The 26,618-nt window shown below is 53.9% G+C and overlaps 9 protein-coding genes across 9 annotated transcripts; 5 read left to right on the forward strand and 4 right to left on the reverse strand.

The window, feature by feature from the left end:
• Positions 1 to 3,932: 3,932 nt before the first annotated feature.
• On the forward strand, positions 3,933 to 4,968 carry CAB5 (putative dephospho-CoA kinase; the record flags this gene model as incomplete). The annotated part of the gene is made up of 4 exons (XM_076681190.1): positions 3,933 to 3,939; positions 4,001 to 4,030; positions 4,131 to 4,494; positions 4,599 to 4,968. 4 exons carry the CDS (start codon positions 3,933 to 3,935, stop codon positions 4,966 to 4,968), a joined length of 771 nt encoding a protein of 256 aa, XP_076531658.1.
• An 877-nt stretch (positions 4,969 to 5,845) lies between these two features.
• VMA6 (H(+)-transporting V0 sector ATPase subunit d) lies at positions 5,846 to 7,295 on the forward strand (the record flags this gene model as incomplete). Its single annotated transcript, XM_076681191.1, has 6 exons — positions 5,846 to 5,966; positions 6,040 to 6,211; positions 6,291 to 6,469; positions 6,534 to 6,604; positions 6,700 to 7,211; positions 7,289 to 7,295. 6 exons carry the CDS (start codon positions 5,846 to 5,848, stop codon positions 7,293 to 7,295), a joined length of 1,062 nt encoding a protein of 353 aa, XP_076531659.1.
• A 528-nt stretch (positions 7,296 to 7,823) lies between these two features.
• SWD2 (WD-repeat containing protein SWD2) lies at positions 7,824 to 9,579 on the reverse strand (the record flags this gene model as incomplete). Its single annotated transcript, XM_076681192.1, has 8 exons — positions 7,824 to 7,898; positions 7,994 to 8,187; positions 8,267 to 8,398; positions 8,490 to 8,893; positions 8,963 to 9,029; positions 9,095 to 9,192; positions 9,281 to 9,426; positions 9,496 to 9,579. The coding sequence occupies 8 exons, from the start codon at positions 9,577 to 9,579 to the stop codon at positions 7,824 to 7,826; spliced, it is 1,200 nt and encodes a 399-aa protein (XP_076531660.1).
• A 331-nt stretch (positions 9,580 to 9,910) lies between these two features.
• Positions 9,911 to 12,982, reverse strand: JCM15063_002986 (CWF19 family protein; the record flags this gene model as incomplete). The annotated part of the gene is made up of 8 exons (XM_076681193.1): positions 9,911 to 10,079; positions 10,168 to 10,412; positions 10,488 to 10,643; positions 10,733 to 10,919; positions 10,987 to 11,017; positions 11,074 to 11,332; positions 11,406 to 12,380; positions 12,455 to 12,982. The coding sequence occupies 8 exons, from the start codon at positions 12,980 to 12,982 to the stop codon at positions 9,911 to 9,913; spliced, it is 2,550 nt and encodes an 849-aa protein (XP_076531661.1).
• Positions 12,983 to 14,341: 1,359 nt separating this feature from the next.
• Positions 14,342 to 15,330, forward strand: JCM15063_002987 (uncharacterized protein; the record flags this gene model as incomplete). The annotated part of the gene is made up of 2 exons (XM_076681194.1): positions 14,342 to 14,501; positions 14,591 to 15,330. The coding sequence occupies 2 exons, from the start codon at positions 14,342 to 14,344 to the stop codon at positions 15,328 to 15,330; spliced, it is 900 nt and encodes a 299-aa protein (XP_076531662.1).
• A 433-nt stretch (positions 15,331 to 15,763) lies between these two features.
• On the reverse strand, positions 15,764 to 17,264 carry JCM15063_002988 (uncharacterized protein; the record flags this gene model as incomplete). The annotated part of the gene is made up of 4 exons (XM_076681195.1): positions 15,764 to 16,675; positions 16,742 to 16,830; positions 16,896 to 17,148; positions 17,229 to 17,264. The coding sequence occupies 4 exons, from the start codon at positions 17,262 to 17,264 to the stop codon at positions 15,764 to 15,766; spliced, it is 1,290 nt and encodes a 429-aa protein (XP_076531663.1).
• Positions 17,265 to 17,413: 149 nt separating this feature from the next.
• On the forward strand, positions 17,414 to 18,927 carry JCM15063_002989 (mRNA triphosphatase; the record flags this gene model as incomplete). Its single annotated transcript, XM_076681196.1, has 5 exons — positions 17,414 to 17,926; positions 17,996 to 18,074; positions 18,146 to 18,192; positions 18,261 to 18,540; positions 18,623 to 18,927. The coding sequence occupies 5 exons, from the start codon at positions 17,414 to 17,416 to the stop codon at positions 18,925 to 18,927; spliced, it is 1,224 nt and encodes a 407-aa protein (XP_076531664.1).
• A 677-nt stretch (positions 18,928 to 19,604) lies between these two features.
• On the reverse strand, positions 19,605 to 21,489 carry JCM15063_002990 (uncharacterized protein; the record flags this gene model as incomplete). Its single annotated transcript, XM_076681197.1, has 4 exons — positions 19,605 to 20,482; positions 20,549 to 20,798; positions 20,861 to 20,979; positions 21,042 to 21,489. 4 exons carry the CDS (start codon positions 21,487 to 21,489, stop codon positions 19,605 to 19,607), a joined length of 1,695 nt encoding a protein of 564 aa, XP_076531665.1.
• Positions 21,490 to 23,659: 2,170 nt separating this feature from the next.
• On the forward strand, positions 23,660 to 26,067 carry JCM15063_002991 (uncharacterized protein; the record flags this gene model as incomplete). The annotated part of the gene is made up of 10 exons (XM_076681198.1): positions 23,660 to 23,898; positions 24,015 to 24,058; positions 24,128 to 24,296; positions 24,375 to 24,575; positions 24,643 to 25,018; positions 25,087 to 25,163; positions 25,238 to 25,264; positions 25,327 to 25,610; positions 25,697 to 25,773; positions 25,837 to 26,067. The coding sequence occupies 10 exons, from the start codon at positions 23,660 to 23,662 to the stop codon at positions 26,065 to 26,067; spliced, it is 1,725 nt and encodes a 574-aa protein (XP_076531666.1).
• Between the last annotated feature and the right edge of the window lie 551 nt (positions 26,068 to 26,618).

Below are 26,618 nucleotides of genomic sequence, written 5' to 3' on the forward strand. Positions count from 1 at the left end.
AAAAACAAAACAAACCACCCCCCCGCGGGGGTTGGTCTAATTTTTTTTCACCAATTTTGGCCCCAATCACACATATAAAAAAAAACCTGTTTTTACCAAAAAAAAAAAAAAAAAAAAAAAAAAAAAAAAAAAAAACCCCGACGAATCGCGTGCGCTGAAATTGGGCGATCAGCTTTCACATGCAGATACTGTCGCAGAATTGGAGCATGCTCCTCGCATGATTCACTCTCTACTTTAATATCTGCCGAGTCGGAAGATCATGTAAATCATATACTTGAATGGTACTGCTCATGGAACATGATATGAATGCTAAATGATAGGAAAAGGGTATGACAAGATCAGGACTGGACGACGAAAAGAAAGTCTGCCCGAGGGGATAACACAGAAAAGGTGTGAAGGCTACAGCGTAAAGAGACTGGGCATGAGAAGCAATGTGATGATGCTGATACTGATGATGATGCTGTTTGTCGGTCTTTCAGATGCGTTATCGAGTCGCGACAATTTGGGATACCTGAACGAGTGGGCAAATGACACCGTAAGCTTCGCCGTTTCCAAGAATCGAACAATGCAACAAGTAGCACTCACGGGTACAAAGGGGGTATTAGGTGCAACTGTTACAGGGCGTGGCGGAGGAGTCGAGCGTGTGATTGGGGTTTGCGAGTGACATTCGTGAGCGTGCCTGTACCACAGGGTCCGGGACGCTTGCATAGGCTGTAAAGGCGATGAGTTCGTGGTCGAGCGGAACGTCTCGTAGGTATGCCACTGCGGTCGGGGAACGGAAATGGTCGTGGTTGAGCATGGGCGAGGAAATGCGAGACATTGTAGCGAGAGAACGCAAACTCACACTCGAGCAGGTTCCACACAAGCCTTCAATTTTGGACAGACCTGAGTCTGACGCGACGCAACGAGTCTCGAGAGGTCGAGCGAAAGGACGCTGTACATGACACCTTCCTGTGAGCATGCATTTCGAAACCAGCACAGTAGCAAAGGATCCGAAGCTTACACCACTGACGGACGAGATACCATGCACGAATTGTCGGTGGTACCAGTACGACCCGTCCTTGAGTGACAACCACCTACCCACCGTAGTCTCCGATTCATCCTCACAAAGGCTGCAATACCCTTGTTTGTCTAGACCTTGACCACGGACCCACGTTGGAGTGAACTCGTCCAAGTGACAACGAAGACGTTGCCTTCGGGGTTGAGGGTCGGTTGGCGGAGAGAAAGGTGGCAAGATCGACTGCTCCGATCTAGGCGAGGGTGGCAAAGGGAGAGAGTCGGTGCTCGCCAGAGGGGTGACTGGCGGGGTCATTGGCATTGCCATGTCAGCCTCGGGCAGTCTGAGCTCCTTGAGAGAGGGAGACACGGGCGACAAGGGGAATGTGGGAGCAGAGCGCGAGGTAGAGAAGCCGCAGATCTTGAGCGCACGGTTGATGTTACTACGTTCGTCGACGAAACGGCCAGTGTCGAGGCTTTGAAGAGGAGAGATGCTTGGTCGTTTTGGCTGTGGCTGCGGAAGGAAGGGAGACGACAAGGGCAAAGAAGTGGACGTTGACGAGATGTGGCAAGTGGAGGCGAGCGCAGAGCAGGAAGACCACGAGGAAGCCATTTCAGGCGAGGGAACACCGGACGATGCGTTTGCGACCGACGACGACAATGACGACGAGAAAAACGACGACGATTCCAGCAAAGGCGGGACGACCAGCTGAAGTGCGCTCGCGAAGAGGAGAGGTTGGTCAAGTTGTTCTTCGGCTCGTCGCGGTGGTTCCGGTTCAAAGGCGCCGGTAGCCTTCTGATCCAGAGCGACCGAGGAAACGAGACAGCCCTATTGATCGGAACACCCGAGAGAAAGCACGGGCAGGATCGACTCCGTTAGCTTCAAACCTTTTGCGATTTCGAAAGGAAACGACGAGCCCGCGGGAGATATTCCACTAACCTCGCAGGAAGGAACAGGTGCATGAAAGTGTGTTGATGGATTCGCTTCGACCGGCCTGGCGATAGTCGACGACATTGTATGCCAGTAGTAGCGAGACAAAGTGAGGGAATGGAAGAGCCCGAATCGGAGCACGAAGCAGAGGAAGGACGGTGTTTGAACGCAAGCCGAGTATCGTTGGTAGAAAAGGTGTCGAGGCGCCAAGGGAGTAAGGAACCCCTTGAATCCACGGGAACAACCTCGGAGAGGTACGGCTCGCGAAGCTTAAATGGGTTGTAATCGGAACGGCCGCTGCCGCTGACGAATCAGCAAGCTGCAGGAGCTCGACGGCGGAGATTGCCTCCTTCTCTGAGCGCGAAATGAAACGCATGGCGCGGCGATCCCGGGTGCCTTGCAGGAAATTCTCAAGTCTCGAGCGTAGCTGGAGCTCGAGCCCAAAATTCTGGCAGTAAATCGCTGCCGAGCAGTGGGACGGGCGCGGCCGGCGCGATAGGGGAGCGATACGGAGACGCCGGCGGGATCGACAAACCACTTTCCTGCCGGGTCCGTATGGAATGAGATCGGCGTACAATAGTTACGAAGAGTTGTCCGAGTTTGCCAAACCAGGACGTCAATATTGACTTTATGCGCCTGACCGAAGTCGTTTCGTGGTTTTCTGTCGCTCGCGGCGGCAACCGAGGCAGCAGCCGAAGCGTAATACCTGCGACGGTGAGCGATCACGTCTAACACGCGCAAGTTGCTGTTCTGCGTCGTCGAAGGGAAGGCGATCGAAGTAATGCGTGAGAAGAAAACTTGCTGACATGCTGGATAAATTACGATCGCGCTGTAACTTGTCGATTGAGTTAAGGTGTGTTCAGTGCTGCTGATGGTCTCCTGGTCTAGGCATTTGTGAGTCTACCTGTATGACCCCAGTGGGCGAACAGTTTGTGGAGACCCTTCGGCCGCGGCCCTCCCCTTGAATATTTGCCTTGGCCTCCTGTTTTTTCTGTTGCAACTTGCGCCCTACATATGTCTCCAGCATAGTACTTGACGATGAGTATGGAGTCACCATTCCGGGATGAGCGCCTTGCACACTGCTTGTTGTAGCCCTCTTAATTTAAATACGAACTCGTTAAGTCTTCATCGGAGCCTAGGATTGCGCGATACAATAGTTCCCTACCACGCGGTTAGCCCTAGGTAATGGGGAACCCCACCAAATTTGGCTTGGACCTGACTTTCTCGAGCCAATTTTCGACTTTTGAATGCCTCTGAGTCTGTTGTGTGTGCCCGGGTACAGCTGTAACTGGTACCAAGTGAAGTATAAGACCTGTTCTACGGCGTGTGGCACGCGAGAAGATGTCGGAAGCTTCCCTTGGACCTCAATCCGTCTTCTTTCCCGCTTTTTTGAGCAACACTCTGTTCCGCATCCTCACCATGCTCCTGTAAGCGCGCTCATATGAATGAAGAACGCAACAGCGTCGCCTATGCCGAGTATCAAAGCCTCAAGAGTGTCGACTCGGCGTCAGGAAGCTGACAGAGCGAGACTTTTCAACTCGGTTTTGTCGGGCCAAGAGTCGCTTGGACGCCTCGAATCTTTCGTCAGTGAATTATCATGATTGAATCGATGTAGCTACACCAGTCCCGCGTGCTCAAACATCGTCTCTGTCGAGCTTCAGAGGATTTAACCACTGACCTAGGGCGTCCGCGAGGCCTTCCTAAATCTATTTCCTCCAAAAATGGTCAGACGGGCGCGAAATCACCAACGTAGCTTCTCTGAGTCTCTCTGACCACGTTGGTTTTCAGATCGTGCGCGTCCGAGCATACAAGCACGAAAGATGATCAGAAGTTTGAAATACCCTCATTACTGGGTGAACCATTGCATACAAGATCGTTGCAATTCGTTGGGGCGAAGTGTAGTGCAAATCTAAGAGTGCCCGCGGCGATAACGTTGAAAACGGCGCGCGCGCGCTCGAAACGTCTCGGCGAACCGCGGCCTCAGTCAACTCGTCCCACTAACGCCATGCTCGGTGAGCCAGACCGCTAGGATTTTCTACAGTACCTGCTCGCTGACCTCGCTCAGGCGCTCAGTGATCGGTCTTACGGGCGGCATCGCTTCGGGTGAGCTCCTTGCGCCTAATGTCTCGTCTTTCCCCCCACCTCGGGCTTGCTGACGAGACGGCTCGGCTCCGACCTGATCGTGCGATGGTGCGCTCAACAGGCAAATCGACCGTCTCGTCCCTGTTCAAGGCGCAGCATGTCCCGCTGATAGATCTCGACGTTCTCGCTCGAGTCGCGGTCGAACCCAACAGTTACGCCTTGTCGGCACTCGTCGCTCACTTTGGCAATGACATTCTTCGAGCAGACGGTACCCTCAATCGCGAGAAGCTCGGCTCGATCGTGTTCAGCAATGACAAGGAGCGCAAAGTGCTCAATTCGATCGTGCACCCCGCCGTTCGGAGGCTCCTCGCATGGGAACTGCTCAAGAATTGGGTCAAGGGTGAACGGATGTGTGTCGTAGATGCCCCGCTCTTGATCGAAGCGGGACTGTGGAGGTTCTGTGGTGCGATCGTCGTCGTTTACTGGTGAGAAATTACCCCTTTGTGCCTTTCGCTGGCCTGCTATACCGTTGCCGCCGATAAACATTCCGGCTATGATACTGACTGAAACTATATTCTCTCTTGTACAGCTCCGAGATCCTGCAGATCCAACGTCTGCGGGCGCGAAACAACCTGTCGCTGTCGGAAGCGCAATCTCGACTCGCGGCGCAACACCCTCTCGCTTCGAAACTGGACTTTGCCGACTACGTGATTGACAATTCTGGGCCTCTACCGGATCTGCAAGCTCAAGTTGAACGAGTCGTACACAAGTTGCACGAACGTGCCGGATGGAGTTGGGTCCTGAGCTGGTTGATCCCTCCGATCGGAGTTGCTCGCGCGTTGCTCAGGATCGGATGGAGGTTGTTCTTCAAGGAAGTGGGCAAACCGAAAAAGACGAGAACCCGAGGCGAACGCGCGAGAGCAGGTGAAGAGATTGAACTGAACGATCGGAGGAGATGATGCTGTTTTTTCTGTGGGAGTGGGGTCTGGTCGTCTGTCCTAGCCAATTTCTGTCGCTTCACCTGTGTTGACCTTGTTGTACACCGCATTACCCTTGACACCGCACTCGCCGGCGTAGCCCAAGCACACATCACGCGAAGTGGGTTACCGCGTTGTCAACCGAGAGGGAGCGAAAGTATCGCGTAAGGTTCTTATCCAGCTCCCTTCGACGTCGACAAGAGCCGTTGCCAGTGTCGTAGTGCCACCAAAGCGAGGAGCGCAGAAGCAGAAGGCCCTTGAGAATCATGGATGTGAGGCTACTAAGTAGCAGAATAGCAGTCTTTTTCTGAGCTCAGGCTAGCACATGAAGTGTTGCAAAGGCCGCTGCCGTATACTGTCAGTCGCAAAAAGAAGAGCGAGTAAACTGCGTGAATGTCGCGCGCGCGGCCGCGATCGGTTCCCCGTCACGACTCGACCGCTTCAACTCGCCCACCTTCGATCCGTCGAAGACCAAAGTACCACACAGACAGCGGGAACCTCGACTCGGCTCATCGACCGCATTCAGAAGCAGCGATTTTGAACGAACCCTCCCTCGTCATACACGTTCAGTCAGCCTCTCTACCGTCGTCAGAGTCAGTCCCGGTCTTTCCATTCCTTGATGGCAGAAGGAAGAAGTTACAGAGCAAGGGATCCTGCCGGTTGGTAGGCTAGAGAAGGAACGAGATCGAGGAGAAACAGGGGAACGTGAGCAGCTCTGTTACCCGTGCCAGTGGGCGCAACGGGCGACAGAGCTGCAACATAGTCGAGCACAGGTCATGCACTGCTAATTTGGACCCTGATGTCGAGACTGACCCGGTTCGTTTTGGACATGTTGCCCCCACACTACTCTCGTGTAGAGATGGAGGCACTCTTCTTCAACTCGCATTCGGGTTACCTCGAAGGCGTCGTACGAGGTTTCAAAGCAGGACTGTTGACCCAGGCACAGTACTCGAACTTGACTCAATGCGAGACGCTCGATGGTGAGCTCCCTGGTCAATTGTCCTGTCTGTCCCTCTTTCTCAGAGCTGAATCAGCAGCGACTGCTTCCTCGAGACTTCCGCATGCAACTCTCGGCAACCGACTATGGCAACTTTCTCGCGAACGAGCCTTCTCCCATCTCAACGTCGACCATTGCAGAAAAGGCCACGGCGCGGCTAGTCGACGAGTTCAACTATGTTCGAAGCAACGCAACTGGCCAACTCCGAAAGTTCCTCGACTACATGACGTACGCCTCGGCTGATCACTCGATCAGATCCCCATCGAGTGCAGCAAGGAGCTGATGACAAGGTTTCGGAATTCGCCAGGTATGCCTACATGATCGACAATGTCGTCCTCCTCATCTCGGGGACGTTGCACGAACGCGACACGCATGACCTACTCGAACGGTGTCACCCTCTCGGCGTGTTCGATACCATGCCTGCTCTGTGCGTCGCGACGAACGTCGAGGAGCTGTACTCGACTGTCCTTGTCGAGACACCACTCGGTAAGCTATTGCCGGGGACGCGTAGGGTTATATGACGATTGAGCCTGAGCTCGTTTCTTCGCAGCTCCATACTTCCGCGACTGTCTCTCTGCCCAAGATCTCGACGAACTCAACATTGAAATCATCCGAAACACTGCAAGTTGTTTCCCACCATCTTGCTTGTTCGCATCCTTTCCTACTATTGGACTAACTCGAGCTTCCCCATCTGCGCGGAACCTTTTCGAAAACAGCTGTACAAGAGTTATCTCGAAGACTTTCACTCGTTCGTGCAGTCGATTGGGGCACCGACAAGCGATGTCATGTGTCCGATCCTCGCGTTCGAAGCCGACCGAAGATCGCTCAACATTACCATCAACTCGTTCGGCACATCCCTTTCGAAGGACCAACGTGCAAACTTGTTCCCGGCGCTCGGACGGTTGTACCCAGAAGGCACAATGGCGCTCGCTCGCGCGGACGACATTGACCAGGTGAAACAAGTGATCGATCCGATCATCGAGTACCGCCCGTTCCTCGATTCGTCAAACGCCGAATCGTCATCTGGTGCTGGAGGATCGGCAGGAGGAGCAGCCGCTAGTTTGGAAGACCACTTCTTCCAACACGAGGTGCACCTGAACAAACTTGCGTTCCTGCAACAATTCCAGTTGGGCGTGTTTTACAGTTTCTTCAAGTTGAAGGAACAGGAGATTCGGAGTTTGACGTGGATAGCGGAATGTATCGCTCAGAACGCAAAAGATCGGATCAAGTGCGTCCCGCTTCTTCATCCCTCTTCCCCTCCCGACGGAGACTGACCCGAATTCCTTTCCTTTCTACCCCTCGCAGTGACTAGTGAGCGCTTCTTGCTTTCACCTCGTGTCCTTTGGAAGGCGGCTACTGACCATCGACTCTTGTTCATCCAGCATTCCGACGTTCTAAGCAGCCACGTTGACTCTTTACGAAGAACCAGCTCTTGTTCTGTACATTCGACTATTCATTTTTTTTTCCCGCTCGAGTTTGTTTTGTTTTCTGCTGTCCTCTCTTTTTCCTTCTTCCTCTTTCCCTATTCTCGTTCATCCTCCAGCTGTGCAGTGTCTTTGGTCTGTCATTCTTTTCTAGCCGCATGCGGCTTTGCTTGCAGTGAATTTTCTTTCGTGCTCACTCCCATACATTCTGATTGCATGGCGATTTTCCGCTTGCAAACGCGCGTCTTATGATGCCAATTGATAAAAGTGGGAACGGCTTTGACGGTCGAAAGTCGTTTTCTTAATGCTAGTATTGACAACAATTGTTTTTGACGAGGGGCTCGATAATTCCCATTGTCCCTCCCTTCTCTCTCTTGATCCCTTCGGCCGAATGCCCTGCACGACGGGAATCCGTCTCAAACATCTGCCTGCTTGACAATTTCGTTCGAACCTGTTCCAAACGCGTCTTTTGGATCCGGTAACCAGAACGCCTAAAGACCGAAATTTGCTCTGAACGTCAGCTCGAATGGATCTTTCCTCTTTCATTCAGAGATCTTCAGTAACAAGTGTGATGTGAGGGACTTACGAGTTCGTTGCCAGCCGTTGCAATCATGGCACTCTTGGGATTGACCGCGACCACTCGACTTGGACCTCTCAAATGACCTTCGGTCGTTTTGATCGGGTACAATGTACATGCGGGTCCGGGTTCGGGTCGATCTGCAGCACGTTCTGATGCTGGTGGTGCGACATCCCACACATGCAAGCTACCATCGATCGAACCTGGAGAAAAAGATCGAAAGAACAGAGTCCTCAAGGTTAGCGTTCAACTGATACTGGATCGTGAGAGAGATCAACTCGCCTCCTATCACGTAACGACCGTCAGGGGACCATTTCACTTCCTCGCTCGAGAGTCCAGCGGCGGGCTCGATCGGTCGTTCGTAAGGTGCGACGACTGCTCGTTCGAGTCCCACATTGGGTTGATCCCTCGGACCTGTATTTACCATAAGCGGCCGTTTGAGAACCACTGGTCAGCTCCGACAGCTTGTCGTACAGCGAATAGGTAAGAATTAATTGTATCTTGCCTTCTAATCTAGCAACGACATGACCTTCGTATGCATCGAGGATGTAATGACAATCTCCACTCGTGCCAACCAGGAGCCATTTCGTGTCGTTGCTGTAACTGATGCTCGTGTAGATTGGAGTTCTCGGAGGGAAACTTCGTTCACGCAGGACGGGGTCGTCGATATGGACCGTCAAAAACGGTTGCTTGTCGAAATTGCGCAAGTCGTACATGAGGATTGTCGAACGCAGGTTGAGCGATACACCAAACACGAGTCCGGAAGGGTCGTAAGCGACCGATGGATGTCCTGCGACGTTGAGCAACCCTTGAGCGGTCGCGGCTCGCAGATCCCACAATCGGATCGTATCGTCGGTTGCTCCCGAGAGGAATGTATCGTCTTGCGGAGACATGGCGAGGGAAACAACTCTGAATCACAAGCACCACGACGAGTCAGCCCCTGAGCCGAAACGAGTCAAGCTCCTGACTAGGACGTACCTCTTCTTGTGACCCTTGAAGTAACGCAGGTAGCTGTTGTCGTGTAGACTGAGGTATCGGATATCGTCTGTCGTACGAAACAAAGGTCAGCGCGTGCCGAAATACTCGACAAGACGGAAAGAAGTGTCGTACCATTTCCCTTGGTACTCGCATAGATGATTGTGCTACTCTTGTGGGTGAACCTGGCCAGATGTGCACCGTACTTTTTCGAGTACAGCTGCTTGATGTGCCTGTCGAGAAGCGATACAAGTGGGGGTCAGATTCCTCGGAGTCAAGAGTCACTCGACGGGTATTAGAAGGGAAGGGTGTTCAACTCACTTTCCCTGTCTCGCGTCAAACAGCTGCATGCTCTCGTCCTCTGCACTCGTGACGAGCAATTCACCGCGGTCATCGAAAGACATGCTCGTGAACTGTTTCCCTTCCTCGCAATGCTTCTTGAACACCTTCGCCGGCTTGTATGATCTCTATCATTTGATTCCGCACCCGGTCAATCGAGTCGAACGACCAGCGGAATGGTGAGGGAAGCGACAAACCATGATGTTGGGAGACAAAGCGACTGTCGCAGGCATCTTGTAGGTAGGCGCGTCACTGGACGTCGAGGCGACAGGCGAGTCCATAGTCCCTTGTACCCTTGTAACGAGCTGATGACGAGATGAGACTGTCGGGAACAAGACGCGAGTCGAACTCGCTGCGGTCATGTCGTCTCTCTTGCGTTGCTCTTTTGTCTTTTTGCTATACATGGTACTCTCATTAGAACGCTAAACTATGCACGCATACTGACAAACACGCATGTGAAACGAAAACACCCTTCGAAATGTTTCAGACTCCATCATCTCGAGCTGGCTCACATGCGAGACTGTGATCTGAAATTGGCTAGAGGACCAGTAAAGTCCACAGTGTTTGTTATTGTAAGCTCCAAGGGGATCTACTTCTAGTCGGTTCGCTTGTTCAAGCGGATCCCCCTTGCGCGAGCATCTTGGTCCAGTCAAACTGGTCGTACTTTTTCTTGAACCCTTCGATCCTTCGAGCGTTGTCTCGACGGTCGACTCGTTTCGGTTTCCGCCACGCTTTCGGTGGGAGATCCAACAAGTTGCCAATGATCTCCTGCGCAAAATACCTGAGAACCATCGTTCCCGCAACCAACATACGCAGCCCAAGTTAGCTTCGTAATGGTGATGGTCAGGTATGAATGGAAAGAGACTTGCCTTGGAAATTCACCTCCACCTTTCTCTCCCACTTCGCCTCGCCTCTCTTCACCATCGAGGTCTCGTTCAGGAGCATCGTCGACGCCTTCAATGATGTGACCAAACCCGTTCTCTCCCTTGTAGTCGAATTGAACCATAAAGTAGGGCAAGTTCGGTACTAGCGCTCTGCGGAACGGCCGTCCCGAAGAGAACGTGATCAATTTCTTGTGTTGCGACCATTCCGATTCCGACGTCGAGATCGCTTCCTACTCGTTCGACGTGCAATCTCGCATGCGTCAATCAGACGAAACGAAACGCTTTGTTGGTGAACAATCACAAACCTGGAAGTAAATCGGGAGTTGGTCAAAGATGTCGAACGGGATCGGGATCGCCTCGATGTAACTGTGTTTCTGGTACTTGTGCGTCGTGATCGTCTCGAAAAACACAACGCCTTTGTCTTCCTCGGCAAACATCTGCATCAACGTCTTCATAAAGTTCTGCAAGGCCCTCGACGCGACCCGGACTCGACGTTATTAGCGATCACGTTCAGGTTCCCACGAGGTCATACCTCAGCGTAGAGACGTACCTTGATCTCTTCCCATCCTTCTTCTTCGTCAACTTCGAGACAACTGAGGCAATGCGTGAGGGGCACGATGCGGCAGTGCCCCGGCACGAGTTCTTCCGTCTCCATCAGACTGAGATACGCGCGAGTGCCAAGTGCGACCGTCGGTGCCGGCGGAGGACTTCCATCGTCTGGAGGACACAGAGTGCAGCTGGATCACACGCGAGAAACAGGATTAGCACTTCAGCGTCGTCCGAAACCGACGCAGGAAAACCCACGAGTCCAAAGCCTTCTTGGTCCGGGCGTAATCTGGTCGATATCCGAGTTCAGTACCAGTTGGATCAGGAAGGACAGTGTTTGCTCACCGTTGATGGCAAACTGTCGCTTCATACTCTCGCTCTTCATCTTGCGCCGCGCGAGCCTCTCTGCGTTCTCGTCCTGGTAGTCGAGATCCGTGTTGAATCTCGCATCGGTCGCGATACGGTTCGCAACGTCTCGATCCATATCGCGGGACGATCCACCTGCGAACCGCTCTTGCCGCACGAGGTCGGCGAGCGAGAGTTGATCGTCGTCGGCTGATGTCCTGATGACGTCTCCTGTTTTCGGATCGTGCGATTGGAAGACCTGTCGACGGTGATTCGACCGAGTTAGCCTGCGGTACACGATTACAAGTTAGACTGTCAAAAGGGTTCTTTACTTTTTCCTTTTTCCCTCTCTTGCCCTTTTCGAGTCGTTCTTTCTCCCACTGATCTGCGACCCCGGTCCCGATACCAGTATCGTACATGCGACCGCGACCATCGAGCGTCGGCAGAACCTGCACCTCGGTAGTCTTGCCCACAGCTCCTCCAGCCATACCTTCATGGTTCGCCACCATCGGGCCTGCGTCCTGAGATCGTTTCAGCTCGGCTTGGTACTCTGCCTCGAGTGTCGAAGCAGAATCGTCGTCCATCAGTTTCGCTTTGAGGACTTTGGCCTGAAGCTTGTTGAGTTCACTCTGCGATAGGATTGGCTTGTCGCTTCCACTGGCCGAAGTGGCGGGACCGGTGTTGGTCGGATCAGGGTTCAAGACTGTTGAAGTTACAACCGTCGATTGCGAGAGGCCGGACCGGACGAGAGGCGTGCGAGAGATGGGAGGTGTGAAAACAGTGGGCACCGGGGTCGAAGGGCGAGATCCGGAGAGGGATTGAGTCGATGCCGAGCGAGACAGAGTGGGTTGGTTCGAAGGTAGGGCTTCGCCAGGCCGACGGAACGCGTTCCTCGACGAAGGCCGCGAAGAGGGGTCGGGAGTTTCCATGTCGGTAAAGACGAATCTCCTGCCGCCAGCGTCTGCGCCCATACCTCGAGGAGTTGATGGTCTCCCGCCACCCATGCCACTCTCTCTTCGGCCTCTTCGGCCTGCGTCTCGCTCGTCAAGGATCCGTTTCTCCTCTTTGGCCTCTTCGAACGCTTCGAGACTTCCGTACCGCTCTTCTGCGACTTCTTCGATAGAACGTCCCTCTTCCTCTGCCGCTTCGTATGTTCGTTTCAGCTTCGTCATTCGCCATGCCGAGCCGGAAGATCCAGGTGCTGGTGAGCCGGTTCGAGGGGCAGAAGTCGACGATCCAGCAACAGCTGGCGCAGTCCCTTGCCAATACGCCTTGTTGATCTCGCGCGATGATTGACCCATAGTTTGCTGAGGAAACGAAGTCGCCTGATTGTGAGCATTTCATCGTTTGGATTCCCTCAGGAGAGCCTGGAAGGACTGACCGAGGGATCGGGTTTCTCTTTCGGCTCTTTCCGCTTCTGCTCTGTGCCGAACCCTCCAAAGAAGTCCATTTCACCCTCGGCGCCTTCTTTGCCAGGAGCGATGCCAAACATGCCTCCGCCTCGGTTCGAACTTCCGCCAACATCCCCTTCACCGTATCCGTCCGTCAGGTTCTCCGGTTCGAGACGGTTCAAGCCTGCGCTGTTGTCTGGTACATCTCCAACAGTAAAGGTTCCGACCGTGTCGACCGGGGGTTTGGCAGCTGGAAGGTCCGATTCTTTCTCGACCCATTCATCCTCACTATCGCTTGCCGCCTTGTCCTTGCTGCGCTTGCTGCTTGATCTGTGTCTACCAGAGCTCGAATTTTTGTCGTTGCTAGACCGATGCTTCTTGTGTGATCGATGAGACGAATCTCTGTCGTCATCTCGATGCCGATGTTTCCTGTCTGATGACGAGCGGGAACGGTCCTCGTGTCGATCATGGTCCTGATCGTGATCTTTATGGCCGCGAGAGTGTGAGCTGGACCCCATGTTGCCTGACAGCGACGTGCGAAGGTGTGGGGGAAATCACGTCGAGAGAGAGAATTCTCCTTTCGCCTCCTGCCTTTCCGGACACAAGTATCGCGACGGAAACGACGCAAGCGATCGCGTACATCTGGACAATGGAACCGGTGTACTGCTGCGTCGCGCTGCAGGTGTTCGTTACGATGCTGATCATCGATAGCAAGATCTGTACGGACTCCCCCGCGAGATGGAGCACGCATTGCCTCTGCCGCCCGTGATACCCGTAGAGCCATCGGAGGCAACACACTGAAATTGGGATCGAGATCAACGCTTTCTTCGCTTGATCACGTGACCGATCTGTTTTATCTCTCGATTTCAACCCTCCTTCGCTTGGAAGCCTGATATCGTGCACGTATACTCATGCTCATTGTATTGTTTCGACAATAAGTGTAAGCTATACAAACTTCGACAGGCCGAGACTGGCTGCTGTTGAGCCACATGGTAGGAGCACGGGCACAGCATAAGGTTTTATCACGTTGCCTGGACTGTCGCGAAGATCCCGGAAGTCATTGCTTCGTCGGAGACTTTCGAGGCGATTGAAGCGTGGGCTAATTGGAACTTTCACCGACATCGGTGCAACTATCAGCTCGGAACAAGAGAGATAGATGTCGCTTGGAGAGAGCCAAGCCGGAATGACTGGCCAATACGCAGAGGGTACCAAGTCCCAATCCATCTCCTATTACCTTAAGACCTGTCGCGGTTGCTTGTGGAAAGCCGACTTTGGGCGCGACAAAACGGCAAGCCGATTGTCGGATCAGTACTGAGCTGTTCGTCCAGTACTGTAGCACGGGTCCGATGGCGACGGAATCGGCTCGGATGGGCCACGGAACCGGAATTGTTTGCGGCAGGAAGGGCTGCCAAGCTGCCACGCAGCGCGAAGCAAACATTTTCTTTTTGGGGAGCTCCAAGGCCAAGCTGTCTCCACAGCGGTCCGGGCTGCTCCGATCCATCGTAGCTCAACAGAGACTGTGAGCAATGTACGGTCTTGCACCAAGCTGGTGGCCGCCACGGTTGCTCTGGTAACGCTCGATCGGAATTCCTCGGAAGCCGTTGCAGGCCACCAAAATCGCGGAGCTGTCGGCCTTGCAGAAGAATTGAAGAGGATCTGGAACCAGAGAGCGATTGTAAGGGTGAGGCTTTGTCAAGGTAGATGACGATACCCAGCTTGGACAAAAGTGGGGCGGCGCCTACTTGCGCCTACTTCAGCCGACAAATTGAGACATTTATCGATGCATGGTCGCGTAAATCCGAAGCACATAATATCACTTACAACCCTCTCGCCTTCTGTACCCGATCTCACGCTCGCGCTCGCACGGCAACTCGAGCATGAACGAAGATCGAGCGAGCAGTATCGAGGTGCCGGTGCCGCGACAAACCCTACCCAAGCCGGTGACAGTCCGACCGGTGGATCGTTCGACTCTGACTCTCGATGACTGCTTGACGGATGTACCGACAGAGTTCATCCGAGACGTACTCAGGGATTTGGGTGAGCTTCTGGCGGACTGCCCGTCAAGAGTATCGTGATCGAATCGCTGACCCTGCAAACATGTCACCTCAAAACTGCGTGAATCACAGCACCTCGGATACTGTCCGGGATCAATTGCACCAGCCTCGATGCAACGTGCGTGCCCGCACCGAGCAAGACTCTCCCGACGCACGCACGATGCGTGTTTGACCCAGCGCTTTCGAGTGGTGCTATGCCCATCCCTCCGACGTTCCTCCTCGCAATCACATTCCCGGCGCCCAATTCGAGTCCGCTGCCTCCGACGAATCTCTTGGTGCCGGCTCATTCACTCTTGTATGCGCTCTCATCGCCGCTGTACCCGCTGAGCGTGACCCAGCCCCCACCACCCGGTGATGAACCGACTGCGCCTCTCGCCTGTGACTCGGCAACCTCGCTCTTGCTGCCGATTGTCGGTCCAATAGAGTTGCCCTCAGTCCACGCGTTCTCGATCCTACACACGTACATTCACACCCGCTCGTCGATTGGCCTCCAACGTTCGCTCGAAACTCCGGTCCACTCGACTTCCCGGTTGCCTTCTCCGCCGCCTTCTCCGAAACTCGTTCCTGCCGATACTCGAGAGTCGTCTAGACCGGACCGTGGTGGTGCGACAAGTACTTCACTATCGAGTCGACCCGAGTACGATCAGGAAGATGAAGCGAGTCGACAGGAGGAAGCGAGACAAGTCACAGTTGATCTGCTGATCAAAGCGCAAGACGTATGGCGTACGGCAGTCACGCTCGAACTCTCGGATCCAGATTTGTGGACGATCATGAGGTCGTCTTGGGCGAGATTGTCTGCGAGACTTCCTTAGCTCGCATTTCGACAGCAGGCCGAGGTTTACGCTTCTTTTTGAGGACTTTCTTGTTGCCAGGTCCTTCCACCTCGGTTCGCCCCACTTTTCTGTTCCCTCAGGTTTATCTCGATGGTCTGAATCCGAATTTGTTGTATCCGTGCCCTACCGTCGCCCTGCATTCCCTTTTTTTTCCAAGGTTCAATCTATTCATCAGGATATCCAGAGGGCTTTGCGTCCATTCATCACTATGCATACGTACACATCATCAAGGATCATGACTCACTACTGTAAAAATCTTGAAACACCCCCGCAATGCCAAGAGAGAGAGAGAGGCGTCAGCATGATTTCGTTATTGCAATAAAAGAATGGAACTCTGTATGAATTACAAGGGCTGAAAAGTTTTCTGGTCTTCCCCCTTCCGCCCCTTTTTCCCCGTTCGGTTGACAGACATTTAGATCCCCCAAGCGTCTACGAATGACTTGATCCGTTTCGCTTCCAACTTTATCACGATTTTCACCGGTTCGAGTTCAGCTTCGGTCAAACACATTCTCGCCATTTCGAACCGTTTCGAACTCGCGATCCCTTCGAGCAATTGAAACATCCATCGACCATTGGTTTCATGCGGATCTTGCGAACTCGATGTGGTTTGAATCGAATGATCAAGTTCTTGAAGGATCGTCGAGAGGAGATCTGGAGTGAGAGAATCTCCAAAGAAGTCTGGGATCGATCGATTCGAGAGAGAAGAGAGGAGTTCGATCCGTGATGGGTGTCCAAGTTCGGTTTGGAACAAGTGGGTTTCGAGTGCTGCGAGCGTGAGCGATGAAGAGTTGTGAACCGCTGCTGTTGGTGTTCGCGGTTTCGATGTGGGGGATGAGGAGGGTTTATTGTTGGTCGGTGGAGGGAGTTTCAAGGCTGCGAGTGGGTCGGTGGTAGTCCGTGGAGACGAGGCCGTCGAACTTGACAATGTGTAGGGAGCTTGAGCCTGTCGGCTCGAGCGTAAAGTTTTCTTGGTAGCAAACGATGACGGCGCTTCCTTTTCAGACGAAGTTGAAGGAGCCAACGGTGGACTTGCTGGCGTATCGGCGCGTGATGTCGACGTCGTAGTTGTGGGTGTCGGTGTCAATTTGCGGGTCGATACGGCTGTCATTCCGATCCCGCTGTCGTTACCTGGCCTCAATTTAGATTGCGGCTCTGGAGCATCGTCCGACGAGGTCTTTCGAGCTGATACCGTTGTCGGAAATGGCGTTGAGGCAGAGGGAGGAGGGGAAGACGAGGCAATTGCGGCGCGCAGCCGGTCAGCCTTTGAGAGCGGAGCCTTCTCTGATGATGATGGTGCTTGCGGCTTTGAGGGCGAGGAAGACGCCTGTCGATTCGCCCGAGGTCAGACTATTGTCGGCCAGGATGAACTCCGACACAGGGCAAAACTGACGATTTGTGCGGCTTGCAACTCTTTCGTCAACGAGACGAGTTCGGTCTCGACGTCCTGACCTGCCCCTTGGGTCCTTGCGAGCTCAAAATCTTTGTTCCGGATCCGCGCGAGTCAGAGCAGGATTCATCGAGAAAGAGAAAGAAAAGAAGCGCACCGGCCTTTGCACTCTCGAGTTTGCCCATCCCTCTGCGCGCAAGTCCACGGCGAAACAGGGCTTTGACGTTGGCTCCACCGTCGAGCTCGAGTGCGGTGTGAGCGTCCTTCTCGGCATCCTTGTAGTTGGCGAGTTTGAGGTGCACGAGCGCACGGTTGAGCGGGTAGGTCGACACGGAGGGGTCGAGTGCGATCGCAGTACTATAGTGCGACAGTGCAAGAGGGTAGTCCTGCGCCTTGAACGCGGCATTGCCCTGGTATGACCCGGTTCGGCGCCATGCACAAAGTTGAGCGAACGCGTTTCGGAACTCGATAGAAGCGAGAAAGCGCGCACGGCTGCCTTGGACTGTTCCGCTGCACGAGATGCCATTGCAAGCGTGTCAGATCCTTGCCCTCGAGGGAGAGAAGGTTGTTTGATCAGTTATTGATTTCCGCATCTCGGCTTCCCCTTCAACCTCGCCTCTTGCTCTACGTACGGCAAGTATATGCATCCAAGCCTCGATACCGCTGCAGGAATCGATGCCGTCGCCTTCTTCGTCCTCGACCACGGCTGCACCTAGGCAGAGACCGTCGCCGTCGCTCTCGCCGTCGATCAACGCGCTCCTGTCCGACTCGGACACGCCCTTCGCGTACGGCAACGACTACTTTACCGCATCGAGCACAACTCCAAGCCAGCCGCCGGCCGGCAAGCGGGAGAACGACGTTGAGCCGGTTGCCGCTGCCGCTCCACCCAACAAACGTCCCCGTCCGAGCACGTCCTCTCCTCCAACGCCTGCCTCTGCGACCCTCGCCGACACGACCACTCACCCGATGAATCCACCACCACCACGCCCGTCATCGTCGTCGTCGTCATCGAACACTTCGGCACCTTCCTCGTCCTTCTCGAAACCGCCCGCACCGACCTCGGCGACGCGGGCACCTCCTCCACTCGAACCGAGCGTCTTCAACGTCGAACCTATCGACGAATTCACGCGCGAGGTCGCAGACTGGTTGTGGGGGTTCTGTGCCCCACTCGATTGGGACAAAGTCGAGGTCCGCTTATTTCCCGAAACTTTGACTCCTTCTGCAACTCGAGCTCAGTGATATTGATGGGCTGTACAGATTGAAGCCAAGATTGGGTTGCTCGTCGACAACAAATCGGGAGGTCAAAGAGTCTATTTGCCCGTTCCGACAGAAGCGAGTTGAGTCGAGCATCCAGCAATCACGTTTTGCTCGCTCACTGCAACTGACATGTTTCGACGATTGCTTCAGTCTTGACAGATGACACTGGCCTACGCTTCCAAAGCAACATGACTGTCGTTCGTCTTTTGCTTCACTTGTCGCTTAGCGATTTTCGATCCGGAGCTCATGTTTTGGCTTTGTGCAGACTCAACATAAAGCATTCAACCAACTCTTGAACGCGCGAGTGGTAGAAACTTCGCATCCACAGTATCCACATGCCCGGATCGCATACTCTCACACCCACGAACTCGACACGTTCCATCACCTCGTAGCCGAGAAACGCAAAATCCGAGTGACGCGGGACGAGAAGAAACGAGATCCGAACAGTTGGAAGGCGGTCGAGAAAGTGAGAGTTGCCGACATGAACGTGTTTAGTCCAAAACGATGGTTCGATTGGAGAGTGTCCATCTCGTTGGAGAACCCAGGTACAGCTTTTTCCTTTATTGTCCTTCTTTCCCGGTTCTCTTGCACAACCCCTGCTGAATTGAATGTGTTTTTCTTTTTTAGTGACGGAATTACCCACTACTCCAGCAAGTCATTCGAGGAGAAAAGATCGAATCTCGTACTCGCACCAACTGTACCAAATCGATTTGACCCAAGTCACGACTCCTTCTACCGCCGCTACTGCAACTTCAGCTCCTCCTCCTCCTCCAACTCACGAACTCGAGATCGAGTTTAAAGATGCGAAGAAACTGCTGATCGAAGCGGACAAGGAGAGTCGAGGCGAGAAGAATTGGTACCTCCAAGGCGTACAGGGCATGTTGAACAACGTCAGGATGTTGATTCGCAACGCGAGTGAACCGGGAATATGATACTCTCTCGTAACTCGACAACAACAACAACCAAAAAGGCTTCGGATGAACCCCTTCTCACGACAGTATCAGGATCAATGAAGCGGTAGGGAAGGCGGGAAGTGACAAGAGGAATTACACGTGCTCTTTGTTGTACTGTTTTCGTTTTTGAAAGCGTAACCTACCCATACTCCCGCCGATGGCTTCGAATTTGAGACCCATCTTGCCCTTCTCTCAGTCCCAATATCGAACGAGGCAAAGCAGTCGAAAAAGAAATAAGTATAACAGTAATACAGAACAGGAACGACAAAACAAAAGACACTGAACGCGTCGCAAGTGGGACAGAGATCCACCCCCGAAAAGACATCAGAGAGAGAATTGTATGAGCCGCACAAAACGACGAGACTTGAGAGAAAAGGGTCCATAGATAGATGTAGCGAAAAGTCGAAAGGTTGGTCCGAGCGCTTGGATAAAGTAGAGTGGGTGGATAGAAAGGGATCCGATAAATTTGGAACTCGATGCGGAAAATTCAGTGTCCTTGTCCGAAAGCGAAAGAAAAAAGTGGTGGTGTGGAGTGAAATCTAGTGGTTGACAGTAGTTCGAAACTGGCGAAGCAGCCGAGCTGGAGGCTGAAAGTGACTGGAGTGTGAATGTGCTTATACCAGTGGTTGGTTGGCGAAGGCGAACGCGATTGTAGCTCAACCCCATCTCTTGCCTACTCCGCCTTGCACGTCCCTCATGCTCTTGCCCTCGCTCCTAAGCTCTTCCTCCATAAGCTCTCTCCCCTTCCCATCGGCTCCTTCCCCATTCGTCGCCTCGAGTCCAGTAGCGCCATCTCCCGAATCGACGTGGTTTCCACCCGTCAACGCCTGAGATTCGCCGCTCGACTCTGTGCCTCCATTCGAAGGGAACTCGGGTCTCCTGAGTGCTGCCCTGAACGCTTCCGCCATCCTCGCCGCGTCGTTCCTGTCGAGCCCGCCCTTCTCGTCCTCGTCATCCTCATCTTCCTCTCGGCTCGCGTTTCTCGCGATTGCCCCGAACCCTACGCCCGCTGCTCCTCCTGAGTGGAGCGCTGGAGCCAATCCGGTCCTGCCACTCGCTGTCGAGGGCGAACCCAGGATCGGTTCGCGACTACCACTGTTGCTGAATCCGTCCTCCGTACCGCCTGCGCCTGCCCCGAGCGCCTCTCTTTCATCTTTCGTTCCCTCTCCCGCCACTAGAGCTCCTTGAGCCCGTCTTCGTCTCCTCGATCGATTGATGAACAGGAATGCGGCAAGCGCTCCGACGAGTGCGAAGAAGCCGAGAATGACGATGAGCGCGATCGCCCATTTCGGAATTGCCGGATCTCCCGAAGAATCGTTCGAGGATTGTAGAGAGCCGCCGCTCGAATTGCTCGCGCGAGCGGAAGAGGACGTTCTCGAACCGGATCCCGACGCGGCCGAGAGTTGAGAATTCGACGCGGATGCGGCCGATAGGGAAGAAGCCGCAGACGCAGCCGAGACTGATGATTCGGACGAGAGGGAAGAAGCGGTAAGTACTGCCAAGGTGGATGATAGCGATGAAGGGGCAGCAGTTTCTGGAGAGCAAGGAAAAGTCAGTCGAGTCGGGCGTACCCGTCAGAAAGCGGGCCTTGCTGGCTTACGAATAGCCGTAAATGTGCTTTGATGCGTCTCTCCTCCAGTCAGGGTGGTACCGCCATCGACGATCACAAAGTAGTACGGGATGGTCTTGTTCTGGCTTGAATTGAACCACTCGCTCGCCTGCTCCTCCGGCCACCAATCGTCGTCGGGCGTGATCCCTATAGAGCCTCGCGCGTTTTGCACGCCGAGCCATGTTGCGGCAATGTCCTCGGTATTGGCATTGTAGAGGTATATGTCGACGTCACCAGCCCCCTGTATTGTATCCGCGAGCGTATCAGTCCGCAATGAGTGATGAGAGAAGTGAAGCAACGTACGATGAAGGTAGGAAACCGGGAATTCCAGATGTACTTGGAATAGGTTCCCTGGACAATTGTCGTTCCTGTCTCTGGCCAGCACGACAAGACATCGTTGCCGACATCGTTGCATGCAGGATCTGATGAATCCCGATAAGAATTAGGGCTTTCGAGACGAAACAGAGGATGATGCATCACGTACAACCTCCCGCTGGCGGTAATCGCTTCTCAAGTCTCCGTCGAGCATGTTCGAAATCTCGTACTGGCCCTAAAGCGAGCCCTTTCCCTCGCCTCGCTGCGAGCAGTACAGGCCCACTGTTGATGGCCCGCTCTCGCTCCTTCCCCTTGACACGCTCCCGGCGCTCTGAGTAAGACTCGCTTGCACCATTGTGACATGTGGTGTAGTCGGAATTGACCCGGCTGAGCGCGTCTACGATTGCTGACTGAGATGGTGGGGCCTGCTGATCTTGGCGAACTGCTACCTCGTCCGCCGGAATCGCGAACGCGAATCGCATTTGTCGCTCTGTTGGTTCTGGCCGAGCCTCACTCAAGGGCACGGCGGATCTGGATCGAGTCGGAGTAGGCTCGAGCGAGTTGATCGATGAAGTCGGCACAGCCAGAGCCAGGGTCGGATCGCGCATAGCTGCCATTGGCAAGCGCGACCAGCTACAGTGACACAATCTGCGCGATTGCCGGTACGTCCGATGAGTCGTGAGGGAGCGGATGAGCAGTGAGTGAGTGAGCGCGATTGCATCGCGAATATTCTCTTGCAAATTGCTTGCAATGTTTGATCGCGACTTTGTCAAATGTTGGTGCGTCGAGCCGCGTCGTACATCCTGTCCCGACTTGTATTGCTCTCGTTCCCTCCCGTCGAAGAGGTACACAGAGGCTGACGGCACCACTTCCAAGTGTTCCGACCTTCTCAAGCCCTGTCTCGCTCGGACAGATTCTCTCGCGGTGGGCTGCATCCTTGAGATTTGCTGTACCGTTCTTGCTTATTTCTTGCAAGAATACGTTTCGGCATTTCTACCTCAAAAATTGTGCTTGTGCTGACGATTAGTTTCGCGCGCCTGGTCGAGCTCGAGCCTCAATCGTGAGAACAGTTGCTCCAGGCCAGAATTTAACGTCTCTGCGACATGTTCATGCTTTACTGGACAGCTGTTGTCGTTGCGAATGAGCTGCTGACCTCTCGGGCTCATTCTCTCCGATGCGGATTGCTCACTGGCATCCTGACCCCCTACACACACTCAGTTAAGACCGGGCGACTGCTTGGAGCTTTCCATACACACTCCCGCTTTCCACCGCGCGCAGCGGTGGCCATGTGATTATGAGTAGACGTGCTGGCGTTTTTTTGCCGATCCCACGACGCATAGACATGCCTCGCTACTCAGTCAGAATCTCTCTTGCGCGTCAGCCTGGCGTGAATTTTCGAGTCTTCTCGTTCTAAGCAATCGAGTATTCCCAATCTACGGGTATTGGGCAAAAATTCGGATGTCTGTTATGTAGGAAAAAATTTGTCGGAACGGACGCCGCGGGCGGCGCAAAAGAGGTGGTCGTGTCCCCCACTCATTGCAGGCTTTTGCACCTCTTCTCCATTGACCGCCTCACTTACATCCCGTCATCCGCGATCCACACAACGCCCTGCGGACCAGCCTTCAGCCTTGTCCCTCCGAAGTCATTACGAGTCATGCGCATCTTCCCTTCAAGTCGCGACTATTGCTCCGTCTTGCTCTGCGGCGTAGCTACCACTTCCTCCGCTTCTTCTCACGCGACAACCCAGTACACGCAACCAGGCATAAGCATCTAGCAGCACCGTTCGCCTAGCAAAAAGTATTTGCGAAGGAGCGACCAGCGGCTCCGCGCATCTCCGACCTTCGAACGCGGAGCTGTTCATGGGGTCGGCATTCCACTTGCCGCCATTGTTCGAAAGCTGTAGACGACACGCCGACCTCCTTCGCCAGCTTTGGAATGTTTGCAACGAGACGAGGCCATCTACAGAATGCGACAACCCTCACCGGTTCTCAGAATGTCCGACTTGTAGCAGAGGTCGAATCGGCGCGGAGCAGCACAACCTCAGTCAACCTCCCCGTCTCGATCAGCGTTTCGCCACTCCACGCGAGAAGATCGTAGCTCTAGGATCGACAGTTTTGCCGGGGCCGCGATGAGACGAGGTCGGAGAAAATCGGGCACCAACTTGGCATGAGATCGATGCTCCGCGTCTGCTCAAAATGGAGTCGAGTGCGGAGATTTTCTTGACCGGAGCATTTGAAGGAGCGAGCTTGCCGCGAGCCGCCACAGCAGCCGAGGTGAGAGCGCCAAATATTTCGATTCTCTTACCAACCGGAACTTACACACCTGCCGAGGCAAAACAGGTTGAATTGTCTATCCTTTGCCGAACAAGCCAAGGTATTACAACACGCGTTTGACCCAATGATGACATCAGGCGTAGCCGCGGGATGCAATTTGACAGCGCTTTGACCTTCGCAAAGTTTTCAATCCTGGTTTCCTGAGTCGCGTGCGGACCTGAGTGCCCAGGCGGACCACTACAAACGGAAGGAAGGAGTCTTTCTGATTCAAGCAAAGGCGATGCGGTCGACAAACGGAAGATTCGAGCATGCGAGGACTCGCGCGAGGGAATTCGCCTCCGCGCTCCGCAACTTCTCCAGACTCCGCTCCGCTCGGTCGCGCTAACCGAAAAAAATCGATGAACGAGCACGACCGGGGCTACATGTAGTTGGGGCAAGAAGTGGCCACCAAATTTTCGCCTCTGCATCCCTTCCCTCCGCTTCTCTCCATCCTTCGATTCCCCCGCTTCACAAGATGGAAGTTCCCGCCAACGACCCGTCGGTCGCCAACACGTCTAACACGCCTACACTCGCTGGCTCTGCCGCTCCGAGTCGCACGACCTCTGTCAAGAAAGCGAGCCGCCCTCCCTCGCGGTCCGACTCGATCCGCATTGCCGGCGACAACAACAGCGACGTCGTTCCGGTCAAGGACCGCGCGCCTCCTTTCGTCGTCGCGCTCTGCCTCTTCCAATCGCTTGCTGGTCTCCTCTTCGGGTTCGTTGGCGTTTCTCTCTTGGTCGCGCGGTCCCTCTACGCGTCGATCCTTTCCCCGATTTCGGTAAACCTTCGGTCTCGCATCGTTAACATCCTCCCTGGATCTTTCTCTGTAGATGGGAGCAGGGTGTCATCGCTGGTCTCGTCCAGAACGGAGACTGTGAGTTCCACGGAGATTGCGGGCCCGGGCCGCAAAAGTGCTTGCTGATCGTCTTGCTTCCCACGATAGATGCTCGTCGCTTCGGTGAACCCGACGCCGCTTCGGACACTGGCTTCTCGATCCCATCGACTCGTCAATCCCTCATCACTTCGTTCATGTCGCTCGGTGCTCTCTTCGGAGCTCTTTCGATGAGTAAAATCTCGGCTCGATTCGGTATCAAGGTCTCGTACCTCTTCAGGTACGTCGCATTCCGCTGCCATGGTCTTACCGGTAATAGGCACTGACTGGGCCCGTCTCCTCGCTGCATTTGAAATAGTTTGTTCATCTTCATGGTCGGTCTCGCCGTCGAGACTTCCGCTATGACTACCTGGGAACAAGCTATGATTGGTCGTCTCATCACCGGTTACGGTGTCGGTGCCCTTTCGCTTCTTGCACCTTTGTACCAAGCCGAATGCTCGCCCAAGCATCTCCGCGGTCTCATCACCGGTACCTACCAGCTCATGGCCACTGTCGGAATGTGCGTTGTCCATTCCATTTCTCTATTCTGAACAAGAAAGCTGACCTGTTCTGCCGGCTTTTCGCAGTTTCCTCGCGAACGCGGTCAACTACTCGCTCCACGACCGCGCCGACGCCTTCTCGTGGCGTTTCCCCATTGCCGTTCAATTCATCTTTGCCGGATTCATCTTCCTTGGAACTGTCTTTGCCCCCGAATCCCCTCGATTCTATGTTCAACGCGGCAACCTCAACCAAGCTCAAGTCAACCTTGCCAAGCTCCGTGGATACTCTCCCGAGGAGCCCGAAGTCGCCCGCGAGATGGATCAAATTATTAAGAGTGTCGAACAGGATAAGCTCGCCGACAGCGCTGGATACCTCGACTGCTTCAAGGCCAAGGACCGCATGCTTCTTCGTACTATGAACGGTGTTCTCATTCAAATGGGTCAACAATGGACTGGTGTCAACGTGAGTCAGACTATGTTTCGCGCCAAAACGAGGATCTGTGTTGAACGGTTTTGATTCTGCCGCAATAGTTCTTCTTCTCTTACGGAAACAAATTCTTCGCCACTTCCGGTATCAGCGACTCTTACCTTACTCAACTCATCCTCAGGTGAGCGACAATTGAGGCTAATTGCGCCCCTCTCGGCTTACATTTGCTCATTTTCTTTTTTCGACTCGATACAGTGCCTGTAACGTCGGGGCCACTTTCCCGTGAGTTTCCAGATATCCTGCGAATTGTTGACGATGCTGACAACGTGGCTGTCGTTCCACAGTGGTCTCCTGGCTGTCGACCGTCTCGGACGCCGCAAGCTCCTTTTCATCGGTTCCTTCATGATGTTCTCTGGTCAAATCATTGCCGGTTCCATGGCCGCCTCGCACCCGAACGACCCCGCCTACGGAAAGGGACTCATCTTTGCCTCGTGCTGGTTCATCGCCGGTTTCGCCGCATCTTGGGGTCCTCTCGGATGGGTTGTCGCGGCTGAACAGTTCCCTCTCCGCATCGCGCCCTACTGCGTATCGCTTGCTACCGCTTCTAACTGGCTTAACAATTTTTTGAGCAAGCATTATTTCTCCATTACGAAACAAACGGCGAGAAGGAGCTGACAGTTTCACCCGATTTTTTTTTTTTTCCTTTTCGTGTAGTCGCCCTCATTGTGCCTTACATCACTGATGCTCCCTACGGAAACCTCGGAACCAACATCACTTTCCTTTGGGCCGGAGTGCGTATCCTTTCCTCCCCGTTTCAGCGAGAGAATCACGAAACTGATAAATGCCTCCGACAGACGATCGCTCTCTTCACCACTTACGTCTTCTTCTTCATCCCGGAGACTCGTGGTCTCTCGTTGGCTCAGGTCGACGAGCTCTACCTCACAAAGGTGCCCGCTTGGCGCTCGGCTTCGTGGACTCCTTATGGATCCAAGAACCAGACCGACGAAGCTCAACGCCTCAAGCTTGGAGCTCAATCTTCGCACGTCGAGAAGGTTAACCGTCGCGACCTCGCTGACGAGGCTTAAACGCCTCGCCTGCCTGGACAGACTCTCCCTCTACACTTTTCCCCTTCTCGATACAGCATTGCCTATAAGACGCACAATAGACTCCTCAATATAGTTAGAATCTCAGGTGTATCAGTAGTCGTTCAAATTTTTAATCTCCTCTTTTCGTCATTTTCGTCTTCGCATGAGTCCCCCTTTGCAATTACCCGCCACTCTTACTTGCACTCTATCAAGGCGTCTTACTTCGGTCCGAATGAGGGCTCACGAGAGACTTGATCCGCGCTACGATCAGGTTGGACGCGGCACGTGCGCTACGATAGAGCTGCTGGCTATTCCGATTGCAACGACTCTAGACTCGATTTGATACTTTGCTCTCGGAATCTGGTACTCAAAGTTGTGTTCCGTGCCTTTTCGATGTCTGTGCGGTCCCGTGTCACTGCATGCGAAATCCTGGTTGCTGACAACGATCGCCATCTTCTGCAGTCGTCTCGATGACATGTTGTAATACGAGGATCAAGCTGACGCGACAGTGTCGGACTCGACGAGTGTATATATCGATCGTCTCCTCTGAC

The sequence above is a fragment of the Sporobolomyces koalae genome (assembly GCF_050403365.1).
Source record: "Sporobolomyces koalae JCM15063 DNA, S_koalae_JCM15063T_v1_ctg59, whole genome shotgun sequence".
NCBI classification, from domain to species: Eukaryota; Fungi; Basidiomycota; class Microbotryomycetes; order Sporidiobolales; family Sporidiobolaceae; genus Sporobolomyces; species Sporobolomyces koalae.